This window comes from Centropristis striata, chromosome 6 (assembly GCF_030273125.1).
Source record: "Centropristis striata isolate RG_2023a ecotype Rhode Island chromosome 6, C.striata_1.0, whole genome shotgun sequence".
Classification (NCBI taxonomy): domain Eukaryota; kingdom Metazoa; phylum Chordata; class Actinopteri; order Perciformes; family Serranidae; genus Centropristis; species Centropristis striata.
Window position 1 is genome coordinate 22062766 of NC_081522.1, and position 24834 is coordinate 22087599.

The 24834-nt window shown below is 35.5% G+C and overlaps 1 protein-coding gene across 1 annotated transcript; it reads right to left on the reverse strand.

Moving 5' to 3' along the window:
- Positions 1-106: 106 nt before the first annotated feature.
- Positions 107-22326, reverse strand: slc23a4 (solute carrier family 23 member 4). The gene is made up of 13 exons (XM_059335610.1): positions 22244-22326; positions 19143-19206; positions 18388-18528; positions 15437-15594; positions 10297-10456; positions 9204-9385; positions 6817-6937; positions 6571-6727; positions 4615-4868; positions 2955-3119; positions 1698-1806; positions 1132-1227; positions 107-977 (listed from the first exon to the last, which is right to left on the reverse strand). Exons 1-13 carry the CDS (start codon positions 22318-22320, stop codon positions 709-711), a joined length of 1953 nt encoding a protein of 650 aa, XP_059191593.1. The 5' UTR covers positions 22321-22326; the 3' UTR covers positions 107-708.
- Between the last annotated feature and the right edge of the window lie 2508 nt (positions 22327-24834).

Below are 24834 nucleotides of genomic sequence, written 5' to 3' on the forward strand. Positions count from 1 at the left end.
TTTCACGGATTCCTGTGAGACCAGGTTGTCCTTGTTTGTGCATTGAGGAAATGTTGCATCTTGTATGGTGGCGGGCTAGAAAGAGCCTGAGAAAAACATCCTGTCACAAACTGTTGCCACAAATAGGTAAAGTGCAGGTACTGATTATGACACAATTAATAAGATATTGATTGTCATAGCAAAGTTAATTCAAACATGAGGTACTGTATATATATATGAAACTATACGCTGGATTTATATGCTGAGGAACATCATGGATCTTCTTACATTCACATCTTTCTTCAGTGTTTCTTCACTAGCACCTGGTTGTGATTGCATTGTAAGACTGATAAAACTAAAGGAATCTAATAAAACAAAGCAAAAGCAAACCAAGAAATCACCGTTTATACTCAAGTGGCACACTCTGTGAATACAAATTACTGTACATAATAAAGTGTCTTTAAGATTATATATAAATTTCTGCTTTTTACCATTAATAATTTACAAAAAAATTCGACTTGAACTAACACTAACCCAACCCCCTCCCTATATAAGAGAGTCCATATATCATTTTCAAATGTGACTCCAAAAAGCACATTTGCACCATGTTGTTACAGTACAGTGTCTTTAACAAAGGACAGGTGGTCCAAACTAAGCTGCCTCTGATGTTTTTTTGTTGTTTTTTGGGGGGGAAATCCCCAAAATGGCATGATGAAGTGAGTTCACAACTCACAGGGCAACTCCAATGATAATGGGTGAAGGCTCTGGGTTTCCAAGTGGCTGCTTCGGCTCCAGGGAACTGGTGTCTGCTCTGCATCCGTCCAGGGAGCGGGGCTCTCCGGGAGGGCAGAACGGTATGTAGCGCAGCCAGGAGGAGGAAGACAAGTAGGAGCTGATGCCGAAGGGAAGGTTGTAGACTTCTCCGCTCTCCAGCGTGTTGCCGGAGTCGTCCTCGTGAGCCTTGTTCCACGCCAGGATGCCTCGTTCATGCTTTGATCCTGTTGGACACATGTTAAATGTGTTAAATTGTCTATTACGGTCTACTGAAGACTCAATGAGGACTCTTCACTTGACATTTGTGCTGCATCTCTGGTCAAATTATCAAGATTATGCATTGCATTTTTTTTTTTTATGTTATTTTGCTATAAATACCTGGAATTGTGTTGTCCAGTATGAAACCAAAGAAACCTCCTACAAACATACTGGTTGTCAGAAGTACCTGCAGTACTTGGTCGAGCTCAACAACACCTGAACATAAGAGAATGGAATAATAAAAAAAATAAAATTATCAATTTTAAGTAGGACGCTTTTTATGTAAAAAATATTGATTAGCTACAGTACAGGCCAAAAGTTTGGACACACCTTCTCATTCAATGTGTTTCCTTTATTTTCGTGACTATTTACATTGTAAATTCATCAAAACTATTAATGAACACATGTGGAATTATGTACTTAACAAAAAAGTGTGAAATAACTGAAAACGTCTTATTTTCTAGTAAGCAAAGGGTGGCTACTTTGAGGAATCTGAAATATAAGACGTACATGTTTTCAGTTATTTCACACTTTTTTTGTTAAGTACATAATTCCATATGTGTTCATTCATAGTTTCGATGAATCTACAATGTAAATAGTTAATCATAAAGGAAACGCATTGAATGAGAAGGTGTGTGTCCAAACTTTTGGCCTGTACTGTATATAGTGGCATTTTATTCACGTACCTGTAGCAATAGCTTTGGGATTCTTAAATATCCAGTTTGGAATGACCAGACCGGAGAACATGGAGAAGCCAAAAATGAAGATGTTTCGAGAAGAATTCATATCTGTATACTAAAAATGTGATGAAAAATGATAAACGTTAGTAATATTGTCATGCATATTCAAGTAAAACATAAATAAATTTCGCTAAAAAGCATGTTTCAATCTCGAAGATCTCCATTTTATTCTTGCAACAATTCATGATGATCATCAGTGTGTTTTTGGATCTCACGCTCACTTTCACATTTTTTTTCAGTTTCATCGTCTGTAGTTATCGCTCTGTTTTGTGTTTGTTGGCCATACTAGCCAATTACTTGCAAAGATTTAAAAATAAAAACCAACAACATGCCGCTTTACACACAGTTGAGTGAGTTGAAGAAAGAGACTGTTGGGTTCTCTCCATCAGACTAACAACTGCTGGGTGTGCTCTGCTTATTATTTTTAACCCTTATTAGGGTGCAAATTTACTAGAAAAAAAGTTGCAGATTTAAGAGATTTAAAGTGGCCAATCCACGCGAAAAAAGTCGCAGATTTACGAGAAAAAAGTGGGAAAAATTCAACTTTTTTTCACCACTTTAACCCTTAATAGAGCACTCATTGAAATACTTGCAAATTCCAAATTTCAACCCTAGAGAATATTGGAGGATATTACATACAGCCAGAATGTGTTAAAAAAAAAAAAAAAAACATCCGGGCTAGGGGGTTAAAGTGGCAAATCTACGATAAAAAATTTTTTGCAGATTTATGTGATTTAAAGTGGTGAATCTGCAAAAAAAAAAAAGTTGTTTTTTCCCACTTTTTTCTCATAAATCTGTGACTTTTTTTGCACAGATTTGCCACTTTAAATCTCTTAAATCTGCGATTTTTGTTCTTGTACATTTGCCACTTTAATCTAGTAAATTTATAAATCTAGCAATTTTTTTCTTTGCAGATTAGCTGGAAAAAATCCATGTGGTTCTACGACCAAACAGAGAGACATGGGGACCCAGTTTGATATCCACTGAAGTTACCAAATATAGTTCTTCACCTGATAAAGGGTTAAATAGAATGTTACCACAGATATCCAGTTTGGGTGGGCCTAATGCTGTAAATGCAGGGGTTCTCATCAGTAGGCCAAAGTTTGAATCACCATTGTGTTACGGTGATAGGTAGTGACCTAACAGACATTTATTTGAATAAAAATCTTTGAGATTGTTACTTTGAGCTTTAAGAACATGTACCTGCAGATTAGCAACTCCTGCTGCAGAGATGACACCAAACATGACCATGAACATGCCTCCAACCACAGGCGACGGGATCGTGGTGAATATGGCGCCCACTTTACCAAACACACCCATGACAACCATTAAGACTCCACTGGCTACTATCACCATACGACTGCCAACCTGCAAACAGAACCGACAAAAGAAAGTTTTAGAGGTTAAACTAATCTACAAATATACCAGTTGAAGTTAATAACTCAGGCTCGTCTTACACTGTAATAAATCATTCTGTAGTCATTTCATTTGACTTAATATATTTGATAAAATGTATTAAATGTAAATGCTTCCGTGATTTTGAGGCAGTTGTTTAAGTCAGCTATTCTCAAGCTTGGGGTCGGGACCCCAGTTGGGGTCGCAAGATGATTTCTGGGGATCACCAAATCATTTTGGAAGTCAGCTCTGTCTCCACTGTGTTAAAGTGTTCATGTGGTTTAGTCTTTTTGGTCTTTTTTTGTCTTTTTCGTAATTTTTTTGTCTTTTTTTGTCATTTTGTGTCTTTTTTTGGTCATTTTGTGTCTTTTTTTGGTCATTTCGTGTCTTTTTTTGCCAATTTGTGTCTTTTTGGGTCATTTTGTGTCTTTTTTGGTCATTTTGTGTCTTTTTTTAATCATTTTGTGTCTTTTTTTGGTCATTTTGTGTCTTTTTTGATCACTTTGTATCTTTTTTTGGTCATTTTGTTAGTTTTTTTGGTCATTTTGTGTCTTTTTTTGGTCATTTCGTGTCTTTTTTTGCCAATTTGTGTCTTTTTTGGGTCATTTTGTGTCTTTTTTTAATCATTTTGTGTCTTTTTTTGGTCATTTTGTGTCTTTTTTGATCACTTTGTATCTTTTTTGGTCATTTTGTTAGTTTTTTTTATCACTTTGTATCTTTTTTTGGTCATTTTGTTAGTTTTTTTTTGGTCATTTTGTGTCTTTTTTGGTCATTTGTGTCTTTTTTTGGTCATTTTGTGTCTTTTTTTGGTCAATTTGTGTCTTTTTTGGGTCATTTTGTGTCTTTTTTGATCATTTGTCTTTTTTTGGTCATTTTGTGTCTTTTTTGGTCATTTTGTGTCTTTTTTGATCACTTTGTATCTTTTTTTGGTCATTTTGTTTCTTTTTTTGGTCATTTTGTGTCTCTTATGGTCATTTTGTGTCTTTTTTTGGTCATTTTGTGTCTTTTTTGGTCAATTTGTGTCTTTTTTGGGTCATTTTGTGTCTTTTTTTAGTCATTTTGTGTCTTTTTGTGGTTATTTTGTTTCCTTTTTGAGTGATCTGAACTGTGCGTGTAAGATTCTGTTCAGTGAGCGGGGGTCGCGGACAACATGCATGTTAAATTGGGGGTCGCGACTCAAAAAGGTTGAGAACTACTAGTTTAAGTAACTTTAATATAAAAATGTTTTAGATAGAATCTACTTATTTTGATCACATTAAATATAATCTTTATATGTATGTAATTCTAAATCAAGAGGATTTTGAATGAATCCAACACAATAGAATTAGTCCGTTTTTGATTGACAGGCACTTCCTGTTAAGTTATTAACTCAACTTGTAACGTAGTTAGATTTAATAAATAATATTGCGTGCAATCTGTAGCCTCAGTTTTATTGAGTAGTTATTGTTTATCTTTTTTTACAGTGTACCTTTGTAATCCCGAGGGCTCCAACGTTCTCGCTGTATGAAGTGGTACCATTTCCTGTTCCCCAGGCTCCAGCCAGCAGGCAGCCCAGGCCCTCGATGCCGATCCCCCTGTTGATAGCATGTTTAGGGGGAGGTGGAGCCCCAGACAGCCTGGCACAGGCGTGATAGTCGCCCACAGACTCGATCATGGAGGAAATCACACCAGCCAAGATGCCGACGACCCCCGCCAGGCTCACAGTCGGCATCCCCCACTGACCTAAGTTTGGATTCAAACATAAGGAAAGAGAATGACTGAAGCCTGTAAAACCTTTTCCTATTAACTTCACTGTAATAAATTGCTGTAAGAAAACAGCCAAATTGTGATTCCGGGGGCATATTTTAATGAAATTTTGTAAAGGAGAATAAAGGTTCTCGTACGTTTTATTTAAGGAATCTTATTTTGACAGTCTTCTTGTAAATTCTGTGGTGGATTCTCTTAACACACCGTGCTTTTATTTTGAAAGCTGCATGTGTTTAGCGACAGGGAGTAAGTAGCTTTTTGGGATTAAAACAACTTTAACCACTACATCAAAAAGTAAGAACGTTGCCAATATCATGATATGCTTTTTTTTTAACCATAAAAAAAAAATACTGACATTATTGTGACCAATACGATTTGGCACACCTCTAGGCCCAATATTTTGAAAATACACACTAGAGGCCAGTGACTGCCTGCATGTTACCGCAACACGGTGGTAAAGGAGTGGTTATGTTTAGACACAAAACCACTTGGTTAGGGTTAGAGAAAGATAATTTCTTCCGACTACTGGGCCATCGGACCAATGTTACAATTTAATTACGCCTTTTTTAACTGCCATGGCTGCTATCAGGACAGTGCATATCATGCTTTTTTTTCTCCCTTGTGTCTGGATTACACTGTAACAGATTGCTGTAAGAAAACAGCCAAATTGTGACAGTAACATACTGTTTTCCAATAAAAAGTTATTATACTGTATAAAACAATGCATTCTGGGCAATATTTATAGGTAGCTTGCCGTTTCCCATAAAATATATGATATATATATATATGATATTTTCTAAGTCTCTTCTTGTACACATTTTTAATGGCTGTATTTTACTTAAATAACTCATTCAGTATATGGTATATTAAAATTACTGAGGTTACAGTGAAGACAGTGCTTAATTCATAGTAATTGGCTTTCAGACATATAAATATATATAAATATGCTCTATTTACAGAAAATGACTGCATTGTATACTGCAACAATATTGCAACTAGCTTCAGCACCTTACTGTGTTTTAGTCCAGTAGTTCTCAACCTTTTTGAGTCGCGACCCCCAATTTAACATGCATGTTGTCCGCGACCCCCGCTCACTGAACAGAATCTCACACACAGTTCAGATCACCCAAAAAAGAAACAAAATTACCAAAAAGACACAAATTGACCACAAAATGATCAAAAAAAGACACAAAATGACACAAAAAAGAAACAAAATTACCAAAAAGACACAAATTGACCACAAAATGCTCAAAAAAAGACACAAAATGACCAAATAACACACACAATGACCAAAAAAAAGACATTAAGTGACCAAAAAGACTAAAACACATTAACACATGAACACTTTAACACAGTGGAGACAGAGCTGACTTCCAAAATGATTTGGCGACCCCCAGAAATCATCTCGCGACCCCAACTGTGGTCCCGACCTCAAGGTTGAGAATAGCTGTTTTAGTCTACTGTAAAAATAAATTAAATGCAGGATTTTACTAATTCACTATGTGGTTTTATCACAGTACCATAGTGTAAAGTAGATAACAGTAAGGGAACTTTAAAATTAACAGTAGAATGTTGCAACCCTGCTGCCAGCATTTTACTGTTAATGTACAAGACAATTGTTTACAGTGTTATTTTTATTATATTACTATAAAGTCACTTCAGGTTGGCAGTCTCTTACCTGGATACGGAAAACTGATCCAGGGAGCTTGGCTCATAACGTCTCCCTTTAGATCAGTGCGGGCAAGGTATCCATACCGGTCTGCTTCAGTAGGAAATACATTGTAGATTGTCAAAATGTAGCAGATGAGCCAAGACAAAGTGATTCCCAGCAACACCTGTGGACACATAAACAAGAAATAAAGTCTTAATGCAATATTTAGTACATATATCTCAATCCTGAACAGACTGACAACTCGATACGTACAGGGAGAATCTGAAAGACGTAGACTCGGGAGGTGTGCAGATTTTTCTCCTTGCTGTATGTAGGAAAGGGCACAGCGATGTGACGGAGGTACTGAGAGAACATGATGATCAGTGCTGTCGTCCTGTGTGAGGCAGAGACAGAAGAATTTATTCACAATATAAAAGGAAGTGTGTTAGTAGGGCTGCAGTACTTTGGAGCTTCATTAACCCATTTAAGCCGGGAAAGCGGTTGCGTTTTGTAATATCTTTTAGTTTTTTCCACCTATTTTCGCTCTCTTGGCCAATGAAATGCAGCAGAATACATGTGGGAGTGTTGCAATGCAACACGTTGATTTTTAAAAAAAAAAACTTTATTGAAGGTTTGTACAAATAAACTTCTTATAAAAGCCACAGGTATGAGCTCTCAAATATAGGTTTAGTCTTTTTGGTCATGTTGTGTCTTTTTTTTTTGTTATTTTGTGTCTTTTTTTGTCATTTTGTGTCTTTTTTTGTCATTTTATGTCTTTTTTTGGTCATTTTGTGTCTTTTTTTAATTATTTTGTGGTCAATTTGTGTCTTTTTTTGTCTTTTTCGTATTTTTTTGTCTTTTTTGTCATTTTGTGTCTTTTTTTGGTCATTTTGTGTCTTTTTTTGGTCATTTTGTGTCTTTTTTAAATTATTTTGTGGTCAATTTGTGTCTTTTTCGTATTTTTTTGACTTTTTTGGGTCATTTTGTGTCTTTTTTTGGTCATTTTGTGTCTTTTTTGGTCATTTTGTGTATTTTTTTTGGTCATTTGGTGTCTTTTTTGATCACTTTGTATCTTTTTTTGGTCATTTTGTTTCTTTTTTTGGTCATTTTGTTTCTTTTTTTGGTCATTTTGTGTCTTCTTTGGTCATTTGTCTTTTTTTGGTCATTTTGTGTCTTTTTTGGGTAATTTTGTGTCTTTTTTTAGTCATTTTGTGTCTTTTTGTGGTCATTTTGTTTTTTTTTTGGGTAATTTTGTGTCTTTTTTTAGTCATTTTGTGTCTTTTTGTGGTAATTTTGTTTCTTTTTTGGTTGATCTGAACTGTGCGTGTAAGATTCTGTTCAGTGAGCGGGGGTCGCTGACAACATGCATGTTAAATTGGGGATCGCGACTCAAAAAGGTTGAGAACTACTGGTTTAAGTAACTTTAATATAAAAATGTTTGAGATAGAATCTACTTATTTTGAGCACATTAAATATAATCTTTATGTGTATGTAATTCTAAATCAAGAGAATTTTGAATGAATCCAACACAATAGAATTAGTCCGTTTTTAATTGACAGGCACTTCCTGTTAACTTGTTATTAAACAACTTGTCAACTTGTAACGTAGTTAGATTTAATAAATAATAATATTAATATAAGCTCTCAAATATAGGTTTAAAATAATTTTTTCCAGGCGTTTTAGGCCTAAATGGGTTAAGACTAGTTCTAACCAACATAAGGCAAAGTAGAGCAATTTAGCAGGTTCTTTGGCAAGGAACTTTTAATAGATTTCCCTGACCTGCCAAGAGATTAAGACTTACACAGATTTCAGGTCTTATTATTTTTTGAAAACGGTGCTGTGTGTGTGGAAGGAAGCAGATTTAACATAACTTATAAGTAAAGCTATTTTTGGCAGAAATGCATAAAACTTGCATGAATTTATTTTTACAGACCTCAAAAAGACCTTGAAATTAGAAAATAAGATAATTCCAGCCTTGAAACAGCATTTTTTTCGGGGTTTTCTTGCACTTTAACCCATAAGAACCAATGGTGACACCCGTGTATCAAACACTTTAAATCTTCTATAATCTCTCATATTCAGCTTTATGCTTCACATTAACTCATTAAGTCCCTAATTGACGTATACTCAACGCCCTGGTGTGGTGGTCATGTGACTTTGAGAAGAAGTGACTTCTCCAAAATGTGGCTGTGACTGGGAACAGAAATGTGAAAAAGTAGCTAATTTTTAAAAGTTTATTTTTTGTTACGAGGCTAACTTTAAACCCATTTAACAATTATATCCGTTAATAGGGTGTCCTGTATTGCATTTAGCTTGTTCTAATCATATTTCTTGAACAAATTAAAGTCACAATTTTGATATATGTTATGGAGATGCAAACAAAAAGGCAAATTTGTGTCTCTGTAAGCAGAAAATGTGTCTAGTTTTTTTCTATTTTAAAATAAGAAATATCATAAACATAAATATCATAAACATAAATAGCATAAACGCCCATTGTAACGTATATGTCACATCACAGATCTTTGACATTTGGGGGTTTGTTTGTTTTTTAAACATCAGAAATGTGTTCTATGTGGTCCACTTATAGAACACATCCTTTAAGGATAACTGGGTCTGGGTTCTTATGGGTTAAAAAGACAGTGTTTGGGAATTTTACCCACATGGTAGAAATGCCCCAGTGGTTGCCAGCACTGGTACCAGCTGAGTCAAACAGGGACAGTCCAATGAGAGAGATGGTGGGAGCGATGGTGAGAGGTCCAATGAAGCGCATGAAGAGGCCGATGAGGCCAGAGAAACCCACAAACACCTGGAAGAGGGAGCCCACCATAATGGAGCCCTGCAGCTGAAAAAAGACAAGTAAGATGGCATCAAATGTGGAATCACTTTAATTCACTGCAAGTTGAAACTATTTCTACCACAATAGCCACTTTCTGTTACAAATGTTGGGTAACGCTTTATATTAAGGTCCTTGTAATAACCATTAATTAACCAGTAATAAGGCCCTTGTAAGTCCTTACAAGATGCGTATTATTATTATTATTATTATTGTGTGTTTATAAGCTTATATAAGTGTTAATAATGGCATTACAAACACCCATGACCCACCCATTATGTCTTTGCCATGCCTTTATTAATCTTATATTGATTACTGCAGCTTTAAGTAAAATGTGTTTGCTATCATGTCACTATCTGCAACACTTTTCAGAGTTTGCAATGAAACAGTCTTTAATGGATAACATTTTACATTTACATTTTTTGGTAACGCTTTATAATAAGGTCCTTAATAACCATTAATTAACAAGTAATAAGGCATTGTTCTCGCTTTAGATCCGGTAGTTGCAAAAAGCATAGTTAACTTATAGTTAACTTATAATAGATGAGCAATAAAGTATATTTTAATATCAATAAGCAAACAAAATAAGATTAATAAAGGCATGGCAAAGACATAATGGGTGGGTCATGGGTGTTTGTAATGCCGTTATTAACACTTATATAAGCTTATAAACACACAATAATGTTAATAAGCATATTACTTGTTAATTAATGGTTATTACAAGGACCTTAATATAAAGCATTACCCATTTTTTTTCTTATTTGTTTACACTTGAATTGTGTAGGCCATTCAGGTTCAAAACCGACCAGTGGGCCATTACGTTTGAATAAAATACCATTTTAAAAAAGCAATCTTGTTCCAGCTGTCAACCAAAGTTCCTTTAGTAAACCGTCCCTAGAAAGATTATATGGTTTACTTACTGCTCTCATTCGACTCTGCCACACCTCCATAAACTCTGTGGAGGACGTGTTGACTAGGCTGGCGTTTTGGGTCCAAGCAGGACACGTCCACTCTGGCATGGACAGCATTGCCATGGATGGTGCCAACAATGTGAATGTACCACCTTGGAGAATTGGCAGTCTGGAAATGTCAAAGAGACATCAGGAGGGTAATTATGAAAAGGGAGCCAGAGATGTCAGGATAAAAGCATTTTAAGCAGATTATACACTACCAGTCAAAAGTTTTAGAACACCCCAATTTTTCCAGTTTTTTATTGAAATTCAAGCAGTTCAAGTCAAATGAACAGCTTGAAAGGGTATAAAGGTAAGTGGTGAACTGCCAGAGGTAAATAAAAAAAGGTAAGCTTAACCAAAACTGAAAAATAATGTACATTTCAGAATTATACAAGTAGGCCTTTTTCAGGGAACAAGAAATGGGTTAACAACTTAACTGTATGGAGTCTCGGGCTATTTTATCCATTTTTTAATTCTTTCCATGTCTTTGTAAGTCATTTTGTGTCTTTTGGTGTCTTTTTTTGTCATTTTGTGTCTTTTTTTGGTCATTTTGTGTCTTTTTTTAGTCCTTTAGTCCAACATAAAATGTGATTTTGAATCTTTTTTTACTTTCAAAACACTATCGTGCTCAATAAAGAAGTTTAAATGTTGCAAATGTGCATTAATTTCAGAGTACACTGAGACATTAAACTGCATAATTTTCAATTAAATTCTGGAAAAGTTGGTGTGTTCTAAAACTTTTGACCGGTAGTGTACATCATCAGATATCGTCATGATTGATGTCACATGTTTTGCAAGATACCTTGGAGTAGCAGATAAATCAACAACGTAAGTATGATGGAAAGGTTAGATTTGCTCAACAAAAGTGCAACTACTCTCAAGTCCACCTCAGGATTCTGTGTGTAGCTCGTTTCTTTCACTGACATAATGATGAAATGGTTGATTCAAATCATGTGAAGGTGGAGAGACTGATAAGGCTGACTGCTGCAGGCTACCAGAGGGAAATTTAGTTAAAGTCATCTGCTATGTAATCATCGTCATTATGCTGCTCACTGCACATCAAACTGTAGCACACTGCAAAAAAAGAAAAGTTGGGTGAACTCAAAATTTCAAGGCAACAAACTTTGATAAAATTTTAAGTTGGACAATTAAATTAAATATTTTAAGTTATGTTTTTGAGTTTGCTCAACTCAATTCAGATTTTTGTCAACTCAACTGTAAGTTGTACTAACTTACAATTTTACATTGTAATAACTTTTAATCCTTACTTCTGCTAACTTCTGCAATGTGCTGAATTGGCACGATTGTAACGCCGCTATGAAATGTCAGCTAATGTTGCGACCACAATTTTGAGTTAGCATTGATACGCTAATGGCTACTCTTGTAGCTGTAACAAGCAGCGCCGCTAGCATCAGTTAGCCGCTAGCATCAGTTAGCCGCTAGCTTTTGCTAGTATGTGTGTATGTGGGGGAGGGAGGGGTGGGTTTTGTCATTTTTATTGTCTGTTTTTATCTTTATTTTTTGTAAAGCACTTTGTGTTACATTTCTATGTATGAAAAAAGCCCTATATAAATAAAGTTTGATTTGATGATGATTTGAATGACCGAATTTCACCGCTTTCCCGCATTTCACAACAAAGAAATAAGAGTTAGCAGAACTATTGTCCCTTGTTTTGAACCCCAACTTAAAGAATAAGTAACAACAACTCACAAACTTGTTTTTGAGCAGACAACTGGCTTCCTTTGTTGTGCTAACTTACATTATTGCCCTAAATGTTAATAATTTATATTTCCAAGTTTTACCAACTTAAATCACTGTTTTAGGCCAAAAAATACAAGTTGGCTTTTTTGCAGTGCAGATGCAGAACTTACTTACTCTTTCAGTCAGAATAGTCAGCAATATTGTTAAACTTGAGGGAATGCTTAAGACACACAGCTAGAAAATCTCCTTTCATGGGAGTCTATAGTGTTTTTATCCTAGGGGGATACAAAAACATTGTTTTCTTTTGGCCTCTGGACCAGTGTGCCATTAAACGTACCGATTGTTCTCCTTACAGCTGACCTCCAGGTATTTAGAGGGAGACAAGAAAGCAACAGTGCTAAGCCAGGGGAATGTGGATTTAGCAAGAGCTAGATTCCAAACATAATAACATGGAAATTCCTGCCCTAATCCTACTGCGACACCAATACTCAGCTAGTCTGCACAAAGATGTGCAAGATCAGAGCAACAAAACATGGTTGAAGTTTGTAGTTGGCTCAAACAAAATGTATTACATGACATAATTTCTCCTGTATGTATGTCATGAGATACTTAACACTGAGTAGCTTTAATACTATGTGAGAGGAATGCTGTTAGTCTTTGTTTTGCATCATACCACATCAATGCGTTCTCATCCTAGCTCATCTGTGTGACCCTGATACTTAACTTGAGGCACTGAAACCAGTTGATTTAGGTTAGGGCAAAAGACCAGGTTTGTGCTTAACCCTTTATCAGGCAAAGAACTATATTTGGTAACTTCAGGTAATATTTCGAGAAAAAAGTTGCCAATTTACTAGATTAAAGTGTCAAATCTACAAGAAAAAAAGGCGCAGATTTAAGAGATTTAAAGTGGCAAATCTGCGCGAAAAAAGTTGCAGATTTACGAGAAAAAAGTGGGAAAAAAGCAACTTTTTTTCTCCCAGATTCACCACTTTAAATCTCATTAATCTACAATTTTTTTCTCGTAGATTTGCCACTTTAATCTCGAAAACTTTTTTATCAAAATATTATTTTGGTATGGGTTTTTTTACACATTCTGGCAGTATGTAATATCCTCCAATATTCTCTAGGGTTGAAATTTGGAATTTGCAAGTATTTCAACGAGTGCCCTATTAAGGGTTAAAAACAACTACTTTAGCGCTACCAGTCACAGTTAAGCATGTTGACTCCAAATACAACACCGACTCTTGGTTCCACATTGGACTTGAACACCAGTCTCCTGAGTGAAAGTCTGTTTGTTTGTTTGTTTGTTTGTTTGTTTGTTCAACGCACCCATCACCCTACTCTCCCATCCTGAACGGACATTGTTGGGTTTACAGTGGAGTGAATGGAATGGAAAGCTCGATGAATCTCATACAGACACTAAAGGGTGCCTTGTGCATCGGGAACAGACACAAAGGGCCAAGAGAAAGCGAGTTGTGAGTGAGACTGGGCCGATTATATCAGAATGTATCATATCCTATTTGTGTTATATTCATAGATTGCATCTAATAACTGGAAGTAGCCCACCATGACGTCACCCATTGGTTTTTGAAATAATTTCGAAGCCTCCAATTTTGTGTTATGGATGTCACTATGATTTTTTTCTGAGGCCGAAGTGACCAGTGTTCAATTAATTATAGTACCAGAAAGCTAACTTGATTAGCAGGGTGCATATGATTATTTTTTTAAATAGCCCACTCCTAAGGGTGTGAACAAGACAATGTTACAATTAACTTTAATGAGTTATTTCATGAACACTATGGAAGGGGCAAATTCTGAGACGAAAACACACAGGTCACCTGGGTAGCAACGTCTTCTATTTTACTCTAAATGGGACCACAATTTGCAAAATAAACACCATGCTGTATCGAAGAAGACTTAAAACTAGTGATTGACACCATAAACATATGAGTAAAATATTTACTGAGGTCATAAATCAAATGAGAAGTAGAGTCATTTTCTCATAAACCTCTATGCAATCTGATTTCTTTTCGCAGCCAGTGGAGTCGCCCCCTGCTGGCTATTAGAAGGAATGCCGGTTTAAGGGACTTCCACATTGGCTTCAATTTTCATGCCCAAAGGTTGTTACTTAATTATACTTTCCATGATTTTGATGCTAAATATATATGTATATATAAAAGCTGTGGCAAGTTTATGCAGTATAAGGCAACATGCATTATAACCATCAGTTATGTCAATACGTAATTCATTCTTTGACCCATTTTTTCCTCATCACAACTAAAAAATACCATAACATCTGAAAGCCCCTTGATGTAAAAGCTCTACTTTCCCTCTGCTAATCCCTGAAATAGAAGCTGTGCCCACTCACACAGTAGAATACTGTGTTGTTCATGGTTAAGGCTGCACGCCAACTCTGGCCAGCCTCACAGTTCAAAAGAGGTTAAGAAGGAAAGCTGAGAGGTCATTCTGTTCTGCTTGTTTAATCAGAAGGAGCAGCATGGCTAATTCCACTTTAATGCACCCTGCGTCACTGCTGGATTTCTGTGTTGAAGCACAAACCAACACAACATGAATAAGGAACTGAACTGATCTATCTTGTTGAATGAGTGCACTTTAAAAAAAAGAAGGGTGAACTCAAAATTTCAAGACAACAAACTTCGATAAAATTTTAAGTTGGACAAAAGTTTTGTTTTTGAGTTTGCTCAACTCTGAATTCAGATTTTCCTCAACTCAACTGTAAATTGTACTAACTTATAATTTACATTGTAATAACTTTTAATCCTTACTTCTGCTAACTTCTGCAATGTCACCTAATGTTGCGACCACAATTTTGAGTTAGCATTGATACGCTAACGGCTACTGTTGTAGCTGTAACAAGCAGCGATGCTAGCATCAGTTAGCTGCTAGCATCAGTTAGCTGCTAGCTTTCGCTAATGACCAAGAACCTGTTTGTGTTTAAATGTTGAAAATGTGCAGGTTGCCTTCTCCAACAAACGATGTACGAAACTACACAGCAGAACTCATAATAAAATTCCCGTATAATTTTAATAGATTTAGTTAATGGTTGCTTACTTGTGTGTTAGCTCTCCAGCATTTCACAACAAAGAAATAAGAGTTAGCAGAACTATTGTCCCTTGTTTCGAACCCCAACTTAAAGATATAAGTAACAACAACTCACAAACTTGTTTTTGAGCAGACAACTGGCTTCCTTTGTTGTGCTAACTAACATTATTGCCCTAAATGTCAGTGATTTATATTTCCAAGTTTTATCAACTTAAATCACTGTTTTAGGCCAAAAAATACAAGTTGGCTTTTTTGCAGTGTGAATATAAATGGCCCTGGGATTAGATTATGTTGTCCTAAAACATCTCCCTGCTAATAAACTACCTCTCCTTGACGTCCTTACCTAATGCCGAAGGTCACTTGCAACAGAGTGCAAATCCCAGAGACGAAGAAGATGGTGCTGATGAGGTGGCTCTGTGTGAGGCCGTCAAACTGTAGACACAACCCCTGAGATAAGATTAACGGGATGGCAATGATTCCTCCAAACGCTGTCAAACAGTGCTGAGAGAGCAAGAACAGGGGAAAGAGAAACACTGAGTTTATGTTTGATGTACAGCACAAAAGCAACATAAACATATCTGTACATAGTTGTGGCACACTGAACAAGTATAAGTGCAATACCTATAGAGCAGGGGTGGGCAATTAATTTTCCAAAGGGGCCACATGACCAATACCACGAAGGTTGCAGGGGCCGGACCAAAACTCGGAACTGAATTCAGCTCAATGTTAATGTACTCACTTTATAAAATATAGTAAATTATCTGGTTTTGAGCTGCTACTGATAGGAACACATGTTATGATGAGACTGTTAATGTGGAGTAAATCAAATATAGCAGTAAAAAGTAGTAAATACTCCAATCACTATATCACTTTTCAATGTATTTTAAACACAACAGTAAATGACCTTTAGCAAGCTTCCTATTTATGTTTTTGTATTATATAGCTTGTTTTTCATGTTTGTACATTTTCAAGGTGTTTTACAATGTTGTGATGCTTTTATTTTGAAAAGGTGCCGTCCAGTGTAAAACTGGTGCTTTTATTTTGAAAGTTAGTGACAGGATATAACAGGTAGAACGGTAAAAATTAAAAACGAACGGTAAATAATAACGAGTGCGTAGTTATTCATATAAAGTTGATATAAAGTATCAAAAGGCTTCTATAGTGGCTGACTGACAGGAAACAAGGTTTGTTAAAGTTTATTTTCTTCTGTCATATATATTAGTGGCTATATTTGTTGTCTTAACTATAGTAAAAGTGATTGTTAGCTCTAGTGCTAATGCTAATGTTTGCCATTTTTTTCAAAATAAAAGCACTGCGGTTATATCGATTTCTAATTTCTAAACCTCACGCGGGCCGGACAAGGACAGGCAACAGGCCGGATGTGGCCCGCGGGCCGCCCAATGCCCAGGTCTGGTATAGAGTCTGTAAAGGACTGTTAGATAATAGAGGTACATACTTTGTCAATGTCTGTAGCTGTTACTCCAACAAAATGTTCTGTCTCTGTTTCTATATTTGGATAGAGGACCAGAAGTGTGTGTGGTTTATACTGGAAGTCACCCTAAATCTCGTAAAAATTGTAATTTCTAACCTAATATTTAGTTATATAATTGTTGTGCCTATTTTGACGAGAGTTGCGTTTCGATCAATACATTTCTATTCACATTTTTAAGATTTGCATGAGAAAAGCTTGATGGAAACACCAGAATTCAATAAATCTTGGAAAATGGGCATAAAAGTTTTTACACTTGCCTAAGGTGTTGTTTTGTCTTTTGGGGGGAAAAAAAAGTAAATGTGATAAGCAGGAGATGGAAACACTTTTTCCAAATAAGTTCTGACATAGCAAACATTTAACTCACATGACTGATCAGCTGTTTCCGCTCTCCCAGTCAAGACGAGCTGACAATTTTAAGTTGCCCAATTGAATCTAATTCCGGAAGACATATTTTCTCTCATGGCCAAACTTGTCCGATTAGCAACCTCTTTTTTACAATATTTTACTTCTTTGACTGTTTACTTATAGCCTACAGCAATACATCACACTGCCATCTTCTGACAAAAGTATGTTTATGCAGCTTTGTTTAATTGTTCTAAACCAGTTGATGGTATTGTCCCTAATTCACATTTTCTTTAATTTTAAAATTTGAATTTAATGGAAACACTGCTGTTTTTTGAGGAAATGAACACAGGGCTAGACAACCATAAGTGTGCATACACTGTAAAACAATTTACTGTAAAATTACAGTAAATTATTGGCAGCAGTTTCGCCAGTAATTTACTGTAAAATTTACAGTACCTCTACTGTTTTATAGAAATAAAGGTCCGTTTACTGACAAACTGTCTCGTAACGAAGAAAAAAATAGGGTGACGTTTAAATGTTTAACTCTAAATTATGTTACAACTAATCCATGAAAACTCTATATTTGCTTCACTGGAAAAAACAACACATTGTGATTATTTCAGCCCAGACTAAAATGAAACAAAATAAAACTTTTCTTCTTTTCAAAAATAACAACTTTATTTTCCAGACCTGCTCAGCTGAAAACAGTAAATTCCTGTAAAACTATCATTTTGACCATTGAAATGCCTGAGCAATCATGATAACTCCAACAATGCATTGTTTTCAAAGCAATATACTGTACAATCATAATACAGCAAGTTACTGTTAGAATTTGACTGTACATTTACAGCAAAGTCTTACAGTGTAGTTTATGGGTTGACCAACAACCCTGGAGTTTGGGTAAGCTAACTAGAAAATATCATGGGTTGGCAGGTCAATGAGTGATTTATAAATAAAAAATAACATACCCTGGAGAGCTCCACTGAACTCAGTACAGCACTGACTTACTTGAATAGTGTAATGAGATTTTTTATCTTGTGGTCACCCACAATGTTATGAACTGATTCAAAGTAACATAATTGCTTGTGTACAGACAGAATAATCTGTTTTCATCGCATTAAATGTATTTCCGAATAACAGATTAAAATTCAGATAAGCCATTAGATAGTGTAAAAGAGGAAATAATGTTTTATTGGCGAATACAACTAAAATAGATCTTCAGAGGAAGGTCTGACTGACTGCAGCTGCTTTATACATAAAACAAACTCTCAGTGACTTTACTATCCCAGCTGTAAAACCAAGTCTAACCAACCGTGAAGGAAATGTCAAACAGAAACCCTCATGTGACACTGTAGTCATGTTTATATTGTTATATAACATCAAGCAACTGCACATTAATCATGCTTTACTGAAGAGATATAGTCAAACACGGCTTTAAAACCCCTTTTCTCACATACCTGGATGCCGAGAATGATGCACAGGTACCAGGGAGGAACATCTGTCACGCAGTACGCTAGTTTGTTGTTGTCTCCCTCCAAGGACGAGTCCATTTCTTCTCCATGTTTTGAGTCAGGTAGATCACAAAAGCGACCTTCAAGCTTCAGTAAGTCCGACAGAGAGACAAACAGAGGTCAGTCAAGGATACTGAACTGTTGGCATGCTGCAGATTTTTGTTTTTTGCATTGTGGCGATTTGGTATATGGGTCAAGTTGCAAAACAACAATAACAACAATGGAATGCTGAAACACTCATTCACAATTGTGTGAATCTCGAGAATTCAAGAATTCTTACACAAAAAAATCTTTGTATTTATGTTACAAAAGTCTGATTTGGACTGAAACCTTCTGGTTTTTTTATTTATTTAAACAGCATGTGACTTATCCTTTCAATAATGACATTTAAAGCTTGGAGGAGCAAGAATGCAAACAAGTACATTCGTATGTTTCCATGACGCTACTTTGCTAGCTATTCTGTCTGTTGTCAATTATTAACTGACGAAAAACATCCCGTTTTTACCGTGGTACCAAAAGACAAACCCCATGTATTATACAGTTAAGTGATAAGAGGAGAAATAATGACTAAGTAACACTTAGACATGTTCTACATTTATATTTACATAAATAGCTGTAAGCTTTACAATTAAGAAGAACACTTAAAGTTTGTCTTTTTTAAAACATTTACCGATAGAAAAATAATTAAAAGTACTACTTACTGCAAATGCATAGTTGTCAAGGCCATTACTGTCCTTTTCTGGAGCCATGTCAGCTTCAGCTTCTCTGAGCCCGAAAACAAAACAGAAAAGTAAAAAAATATATATAAGTGAAGTGAATCAAGAGAGGACAGGAGTGTCTGGGAGAAAGGGAGAGAGCTGGGAGGTGGGCTGGGCAGTCTGATAGGAAGGAGCAGAGTTCAGAGACATGAGACTGCTGCGCTTGTTGACTGAATGAGTCCCACCAGCAGCTCATGTGAGCCCAATTATAACAGTAACAGCAGCTGACCAACCAGCATCTGGTAGGTAGGACATAACCATTCACACAGGGTATGACATTTTTTCTCTCTTTCTCCGTCTCTCTCAAACACACACACTCTTTGCTATCTTTTAATCTTACTACAAGAGCCCTTCTGGAAGCCTGAAGGAGCATTAAAATATATTATTACTTTGATAAATCCTTGAGAGTGCTCTTCAGGCATCTTAACCCTTAATAGGACACTCATTGAAATACTTGCAAATTCCAGATTTCAACCCTAGAGAATATTGGAGGATATTACATACTGCCAGAATGTGTAAAAAAAACATACCAAAATAATATTTTGAGAAAAAAGTTTACGAGATTAAAGTGGCAAATCTACGAGAAAAAAATGCACAGATTTATGAGATTTGAAGTGGTGAATCTGGGAGAAAAAAGTTGCTTTTTTCCCACTTTTTTCTTGTAAATCTGTGACTTTTTTTGCGCAGATTTGCCACTTTAAATCTCTTAAATCTGCGACTTTTTTTCTTGTAGATTTTCCACTTTAATCTAGTAAATTTACATAAAGCCAGAATGTGGACTGTGGAATGTGTAGAGGGGGGGGTAATATTTTTAGAAAAAAGTTTACGAGATTAAAGTAGCAAGTCTACGAGAAAAAAATATGCAGATTTATGAGATTTAAAGCTATTTAAAGTAGCTTCCCCCCTTTTTTTTCTCTTGTAAATCTGTGACTTTTTTTCTTGTAGATTTGCCACTTTAATCTAGTAAATTTGCAACCTTTTTCTCGAAATATTACCATTTGGGATATCCACTGAAGTTACCAAATACGGTTCTTCGCCTGATAAAGGGTTAAGCTAGAGAGCAGATATCCTTCAGTGCCGTACTTACTTGTTGCTGTGGCCTGATGTTTAAAACCTAAGTCAAATTTCTGCAATCTGAGGTTATGAATTGTTGGAATCCAGTCTTCAGGGCATAGCTTACTTACGTCTTGCCTTTTCAAGCCTCCTTTCTTTCTAATTCTAACACCAAATGTTTGTTTTGGGAGGCCAACCTTTCATAACTATCACATGTTGCAAACCAATCACATGCTACAAAGCTGTTATTGATGACTGCTAGATATTCAGTAAATGTTAACTTCATTTACTCATTTACCGTAAAGCTCTATTTCCCCTAACATGATATTAGATTCAATTATATTATTAGTCTAAATTAAGAGTTTGATAGCAGCCCTCATCTACTTCATTATGAGGTCATAATAAGGCAGCAGAGGAAGCTTAGATTCTCACACTATTGGTATCTGGATGTAAGTGTGTTTTCAGGTCACAAGATTGTGGTCGGCTCGTTTTGTTTCAAAGTGGAGATACAGTTCACAGATAGTGTGACGCTATCTGTGACACATCCTTCAGTTGCCTCTTTAATGCTATTTCACATGATATCTGGACAATACCAAGTACAATTTTTCTATTACCTCTGCAATTTCTTGAATTTTTAATACTTTTATACATGGAAAGTGTATGCCTCGGCTGTATAATGCACCTCACATTAATTTAATTGTTTTTCATCTGTTTTGTTGCATCAGTCCTCTGTAAATTTACCATTTATTTACCAAACTGTATTTTTGCACGTTTTTTTGCACACCTGTTTATTTATTTACACACCTGTATATTTGCACACTTGCTGTAACTGTTATCTATGAGTAACAGCTATTAATGCACATGGACCATCCATTCCACTTCTTCTATACTAGGCTATTTATTGTGGGCTCATGTTCTGTATAGGTGGCATATGTATGTATACATGTGTTGTGTTGTGTTGTGTTGTGTTGTGTTGTGTTGTGTTGTGTTGTGTTGTGTTGTGTGTATGTTGGCTGCTGGAACACCTACATTTCTCTGCTGGGATGAATAAAGTATTTCTTATCTTATTTATCTTATCTTAAATCAGTATATATCATCTCAATGATCTTAAAAATAAATAACCTAATAAAAAAAACTTATGGATATGAGGAAATATAGTTTTTATAAATTGTAATATTTGTTTGTTTGTGTATTTGTTTTTAAGACACACACTGTACCGAAGCACCTATTACTGGCAAATTTAAATAAACAAATAAATAAATAAATAAAAGTGACAAAAACATGTACGATGAAGTTGTCAACCATCCTTACCTTGTACCCCACTCCAACAGAAAATAAGAAAAACATAAATAAAACAAATGAATTATGTATTCCATTACTTATTATCGAGACACGCATTGTAAACTAAATGAGACATTGAGATTGCTGAGATTTTATTCTTGTTTGTCTAAAACCAGACTATCTCCCACCATGCTAACAGCTCTGTAAGGGTGAGCTAAATGCTAATGTCAGCATGCTAGCATGCTCACAATGTCGGGGGCTAATATGTCAATGTTAAGCAGGTCTAGTATTTACCAATGGTGGAATGAAACTACGTACATTTACCCAAGTACTGTACTTAAGTACAATTTTGAGGTACTCGTACTTTACTTGAGTATTTTCATTTTATGTAACTTTATACTTCTACTCCACTACATTTAGCTGACAGCTTTATTTACTTTTCAGGTCGAAATTCATAAAAAAAATATGATTTAAAGTGATTAGATTGTTATTCAAACTCATAACAGTATATTAAATTGTTAAAATGAACCCTATCTCTACAAAAATGCTGCCTACGTAAATGCAGTACAAAATATCTAATAGTATATTTAGAATAACAATCTAATGGGTACATTCTGCATAACCCTAACTCTGGTTTTGATACTTTTGACATTTTTATGCTGATACGTTTGTATTTTTAGTTGAGTAAGTTTTGAATGCAGGACTCTTACTTGTAGTGCAGTGTGGTATTAGAACTTTTACCCAAATAATAGATCTGAATACTTTTTCCACTACAGGTGTAAACCATGTTCGCCATCTTCATTTAGTGTGTTAGCATGCTAGCATCTCCTGATTAGCATTTAACACAATGTGCAGCAAGTGAGGCTGATGGGAATGCCTTTTATTAAGGTTTCCTCATTAACCAAGTACTACACAATGTTGAGATCATTTCGATCAAAACTACAAATCACCCACATGGTGGTACTAGGGGAAAATTCATGGATAACCACAGGGACATCTGAATGTCTGTAGTGAATTTCAGGGTAACCCATCTAATAGTTCAGTCTGAACTAAGCAGCTAACTCATTGCCATCCCTACACTGCAGAAAAAGAAAAGTTGGGTGAACTCAAAATTTCAAGGCAACAAACTTCGATAAAATTATAAGTTGGACAATTAAACTAAATATTTTAAGTTTTGTTTTTGAGTTTGCTCAACTCTGAATTCAGATTTTTGTCAACTCAACTGTAAGTTGTACTAACTTATAATTTCACATTGTAATCACTTTTTATCCTTACTTCTGCTAACTTCTTCAATGTGCTGAATTGGCACGATTGTAACGCCGCTATGAAATGTCAGCTAATGTTGCGACCACAATTTTGAGTTAGCATTGATACGCTAATGGCTACTCTTGTAGCTGTAACAAGCAGCGCCGCTAGCATCAGTTAGCCGCTAGCATCAGTTAGCTGCTAGCATCAGTTAGCTGCTAGCATCAGTTAGCCGCTAGCTTTCGCTAATGACCAAATTTCACCGCTTTCCCGCATTTCACAACAAAGAAATAAGAGTTAGCAGAACTATTGTCCCTTGTTGTGAACCCCAACTTAAACATATATGTAACAACAACTCACCAACCTGTTTTTGAGCAGACAACTGGCTTCCTTTGTTGTGCTAACTTACATTATTGCCCTAAATGTCAATAATTTATATTTCCAAGTTAAACCAACTTAAATCACTGTTTTAGGCCAAAAAATACAAGTTGGCTTTTTTGCAGTGTAGAGTGATGCCACTAGCACAGAAACTAATCAAATATTCTTAAATAAAGCAAATCATCTCCACATGAAACTAATCTACAGTAGAAAACTAAAAGTATTTTTACAAGGTTATTTAATGCTCTTTTCATACAGTTTGCTCAGGCTTCATGAAGCAGTTTTAATTTACAGCATATACCCTAAAAAAAAGAGTTGTTTTTACAGTTATGGACTGATGAAATAGAATGAATAGGTTCAAAAATGCACCAAATAGAATAGATGAAGGAAATTGAGCTCACATGAAACTTACAGAGCACAGATAGAAGCCACGCAGGGACATCATGAGGTCTTCCGCTCGGTGTGCATGTGACAGTGAGCAGTATACGGTACAAGGATCCATCACATGTCAGGTAGTGAAAGGCTGGGATTTGCTCCAGTATTGATATCACTTTCTGATGGCTCAGAATGATATTATGCATGTGTATATTTCATGTGAGTCATCAACTCACTGAACTCACAGCGGTTGAACTTTGGGTAATAAGCATAGCTATTGTTGTGATCTCCTCATTGAACTGCTAATCAGAGCCTGACCCTAACATAATTCATCTGTGTCCAATCACTAAAGCAGAGCCAATACTATAAAGAAAAAAACATTCTTTTCTTTCTTTGTTTCTTGCTGCCTGGAATGAACGGCAGTCACATCTGAGTTTTGCGTCAAGCTCAGACGCACATGATCACATTAAGCCAGAGACAGTGTACTTTTAAAATGTGTGTCTGAGTGACTTTCCATAATCTAATTGGAACAGGAGCAGTCGCTGTGTGGAAAGGGGATGTTTTACAGAGTAATCTGTTGCACATGTTGAAATTGAAAGCAGATAATGAATAGGTGAACTAAAAGCTAAAATCTAAAAAGGCATTTTCTCCGTCTCAAAACTAGTTTTCAGCTCCTTTAAATCCATTGAAATACTTGCAAATTCCAAATTTCAACCCTAGAGAATATTGGAGGATATTACATACAGCCAGAATGTGTAAAAAAAAAAAAAAAAACATATGAAAATAATATTTTGAGAAAAAAGTTTACGAGATTAAAGGGGCATATCTACGAGAAAAAAATGCATAGATTTATGAGATTTAAAGTGGTGAATCTGTGAGAAAAAAAGTTGCTTTTTTCCCACTTTTTTTTCGTAAATCTGTGAGTTTTTTCGCGCAGATTTGCCACTTAAATCTCTTAAATCTGCGACTTTTTTTCTAGTAGATTTGCCACTTTAATCTAGTAAACTTTTTTCTCAAAATATTATTTTCATATGTTTTTTTTAATTTTTTTACACATTCTGGCTGTATGTAATATATTTTTTCTCGAAAGATTACCTGAAGTTACCAAATATAGTTCTTTGCCTGATAAAGGGTTAAATGAGAACAGTATAAATATTTTTGAGATTTGATGACAAATATAATATTTCAAATATAAGAGCTTGTGAATCAATATTTATTTTATAACGAAACATGAAAGTTGCAGAAATCTTCAGAATTCAATATGTCCCATAAACGGAATTAAACAAACAAATATATTTTTTAC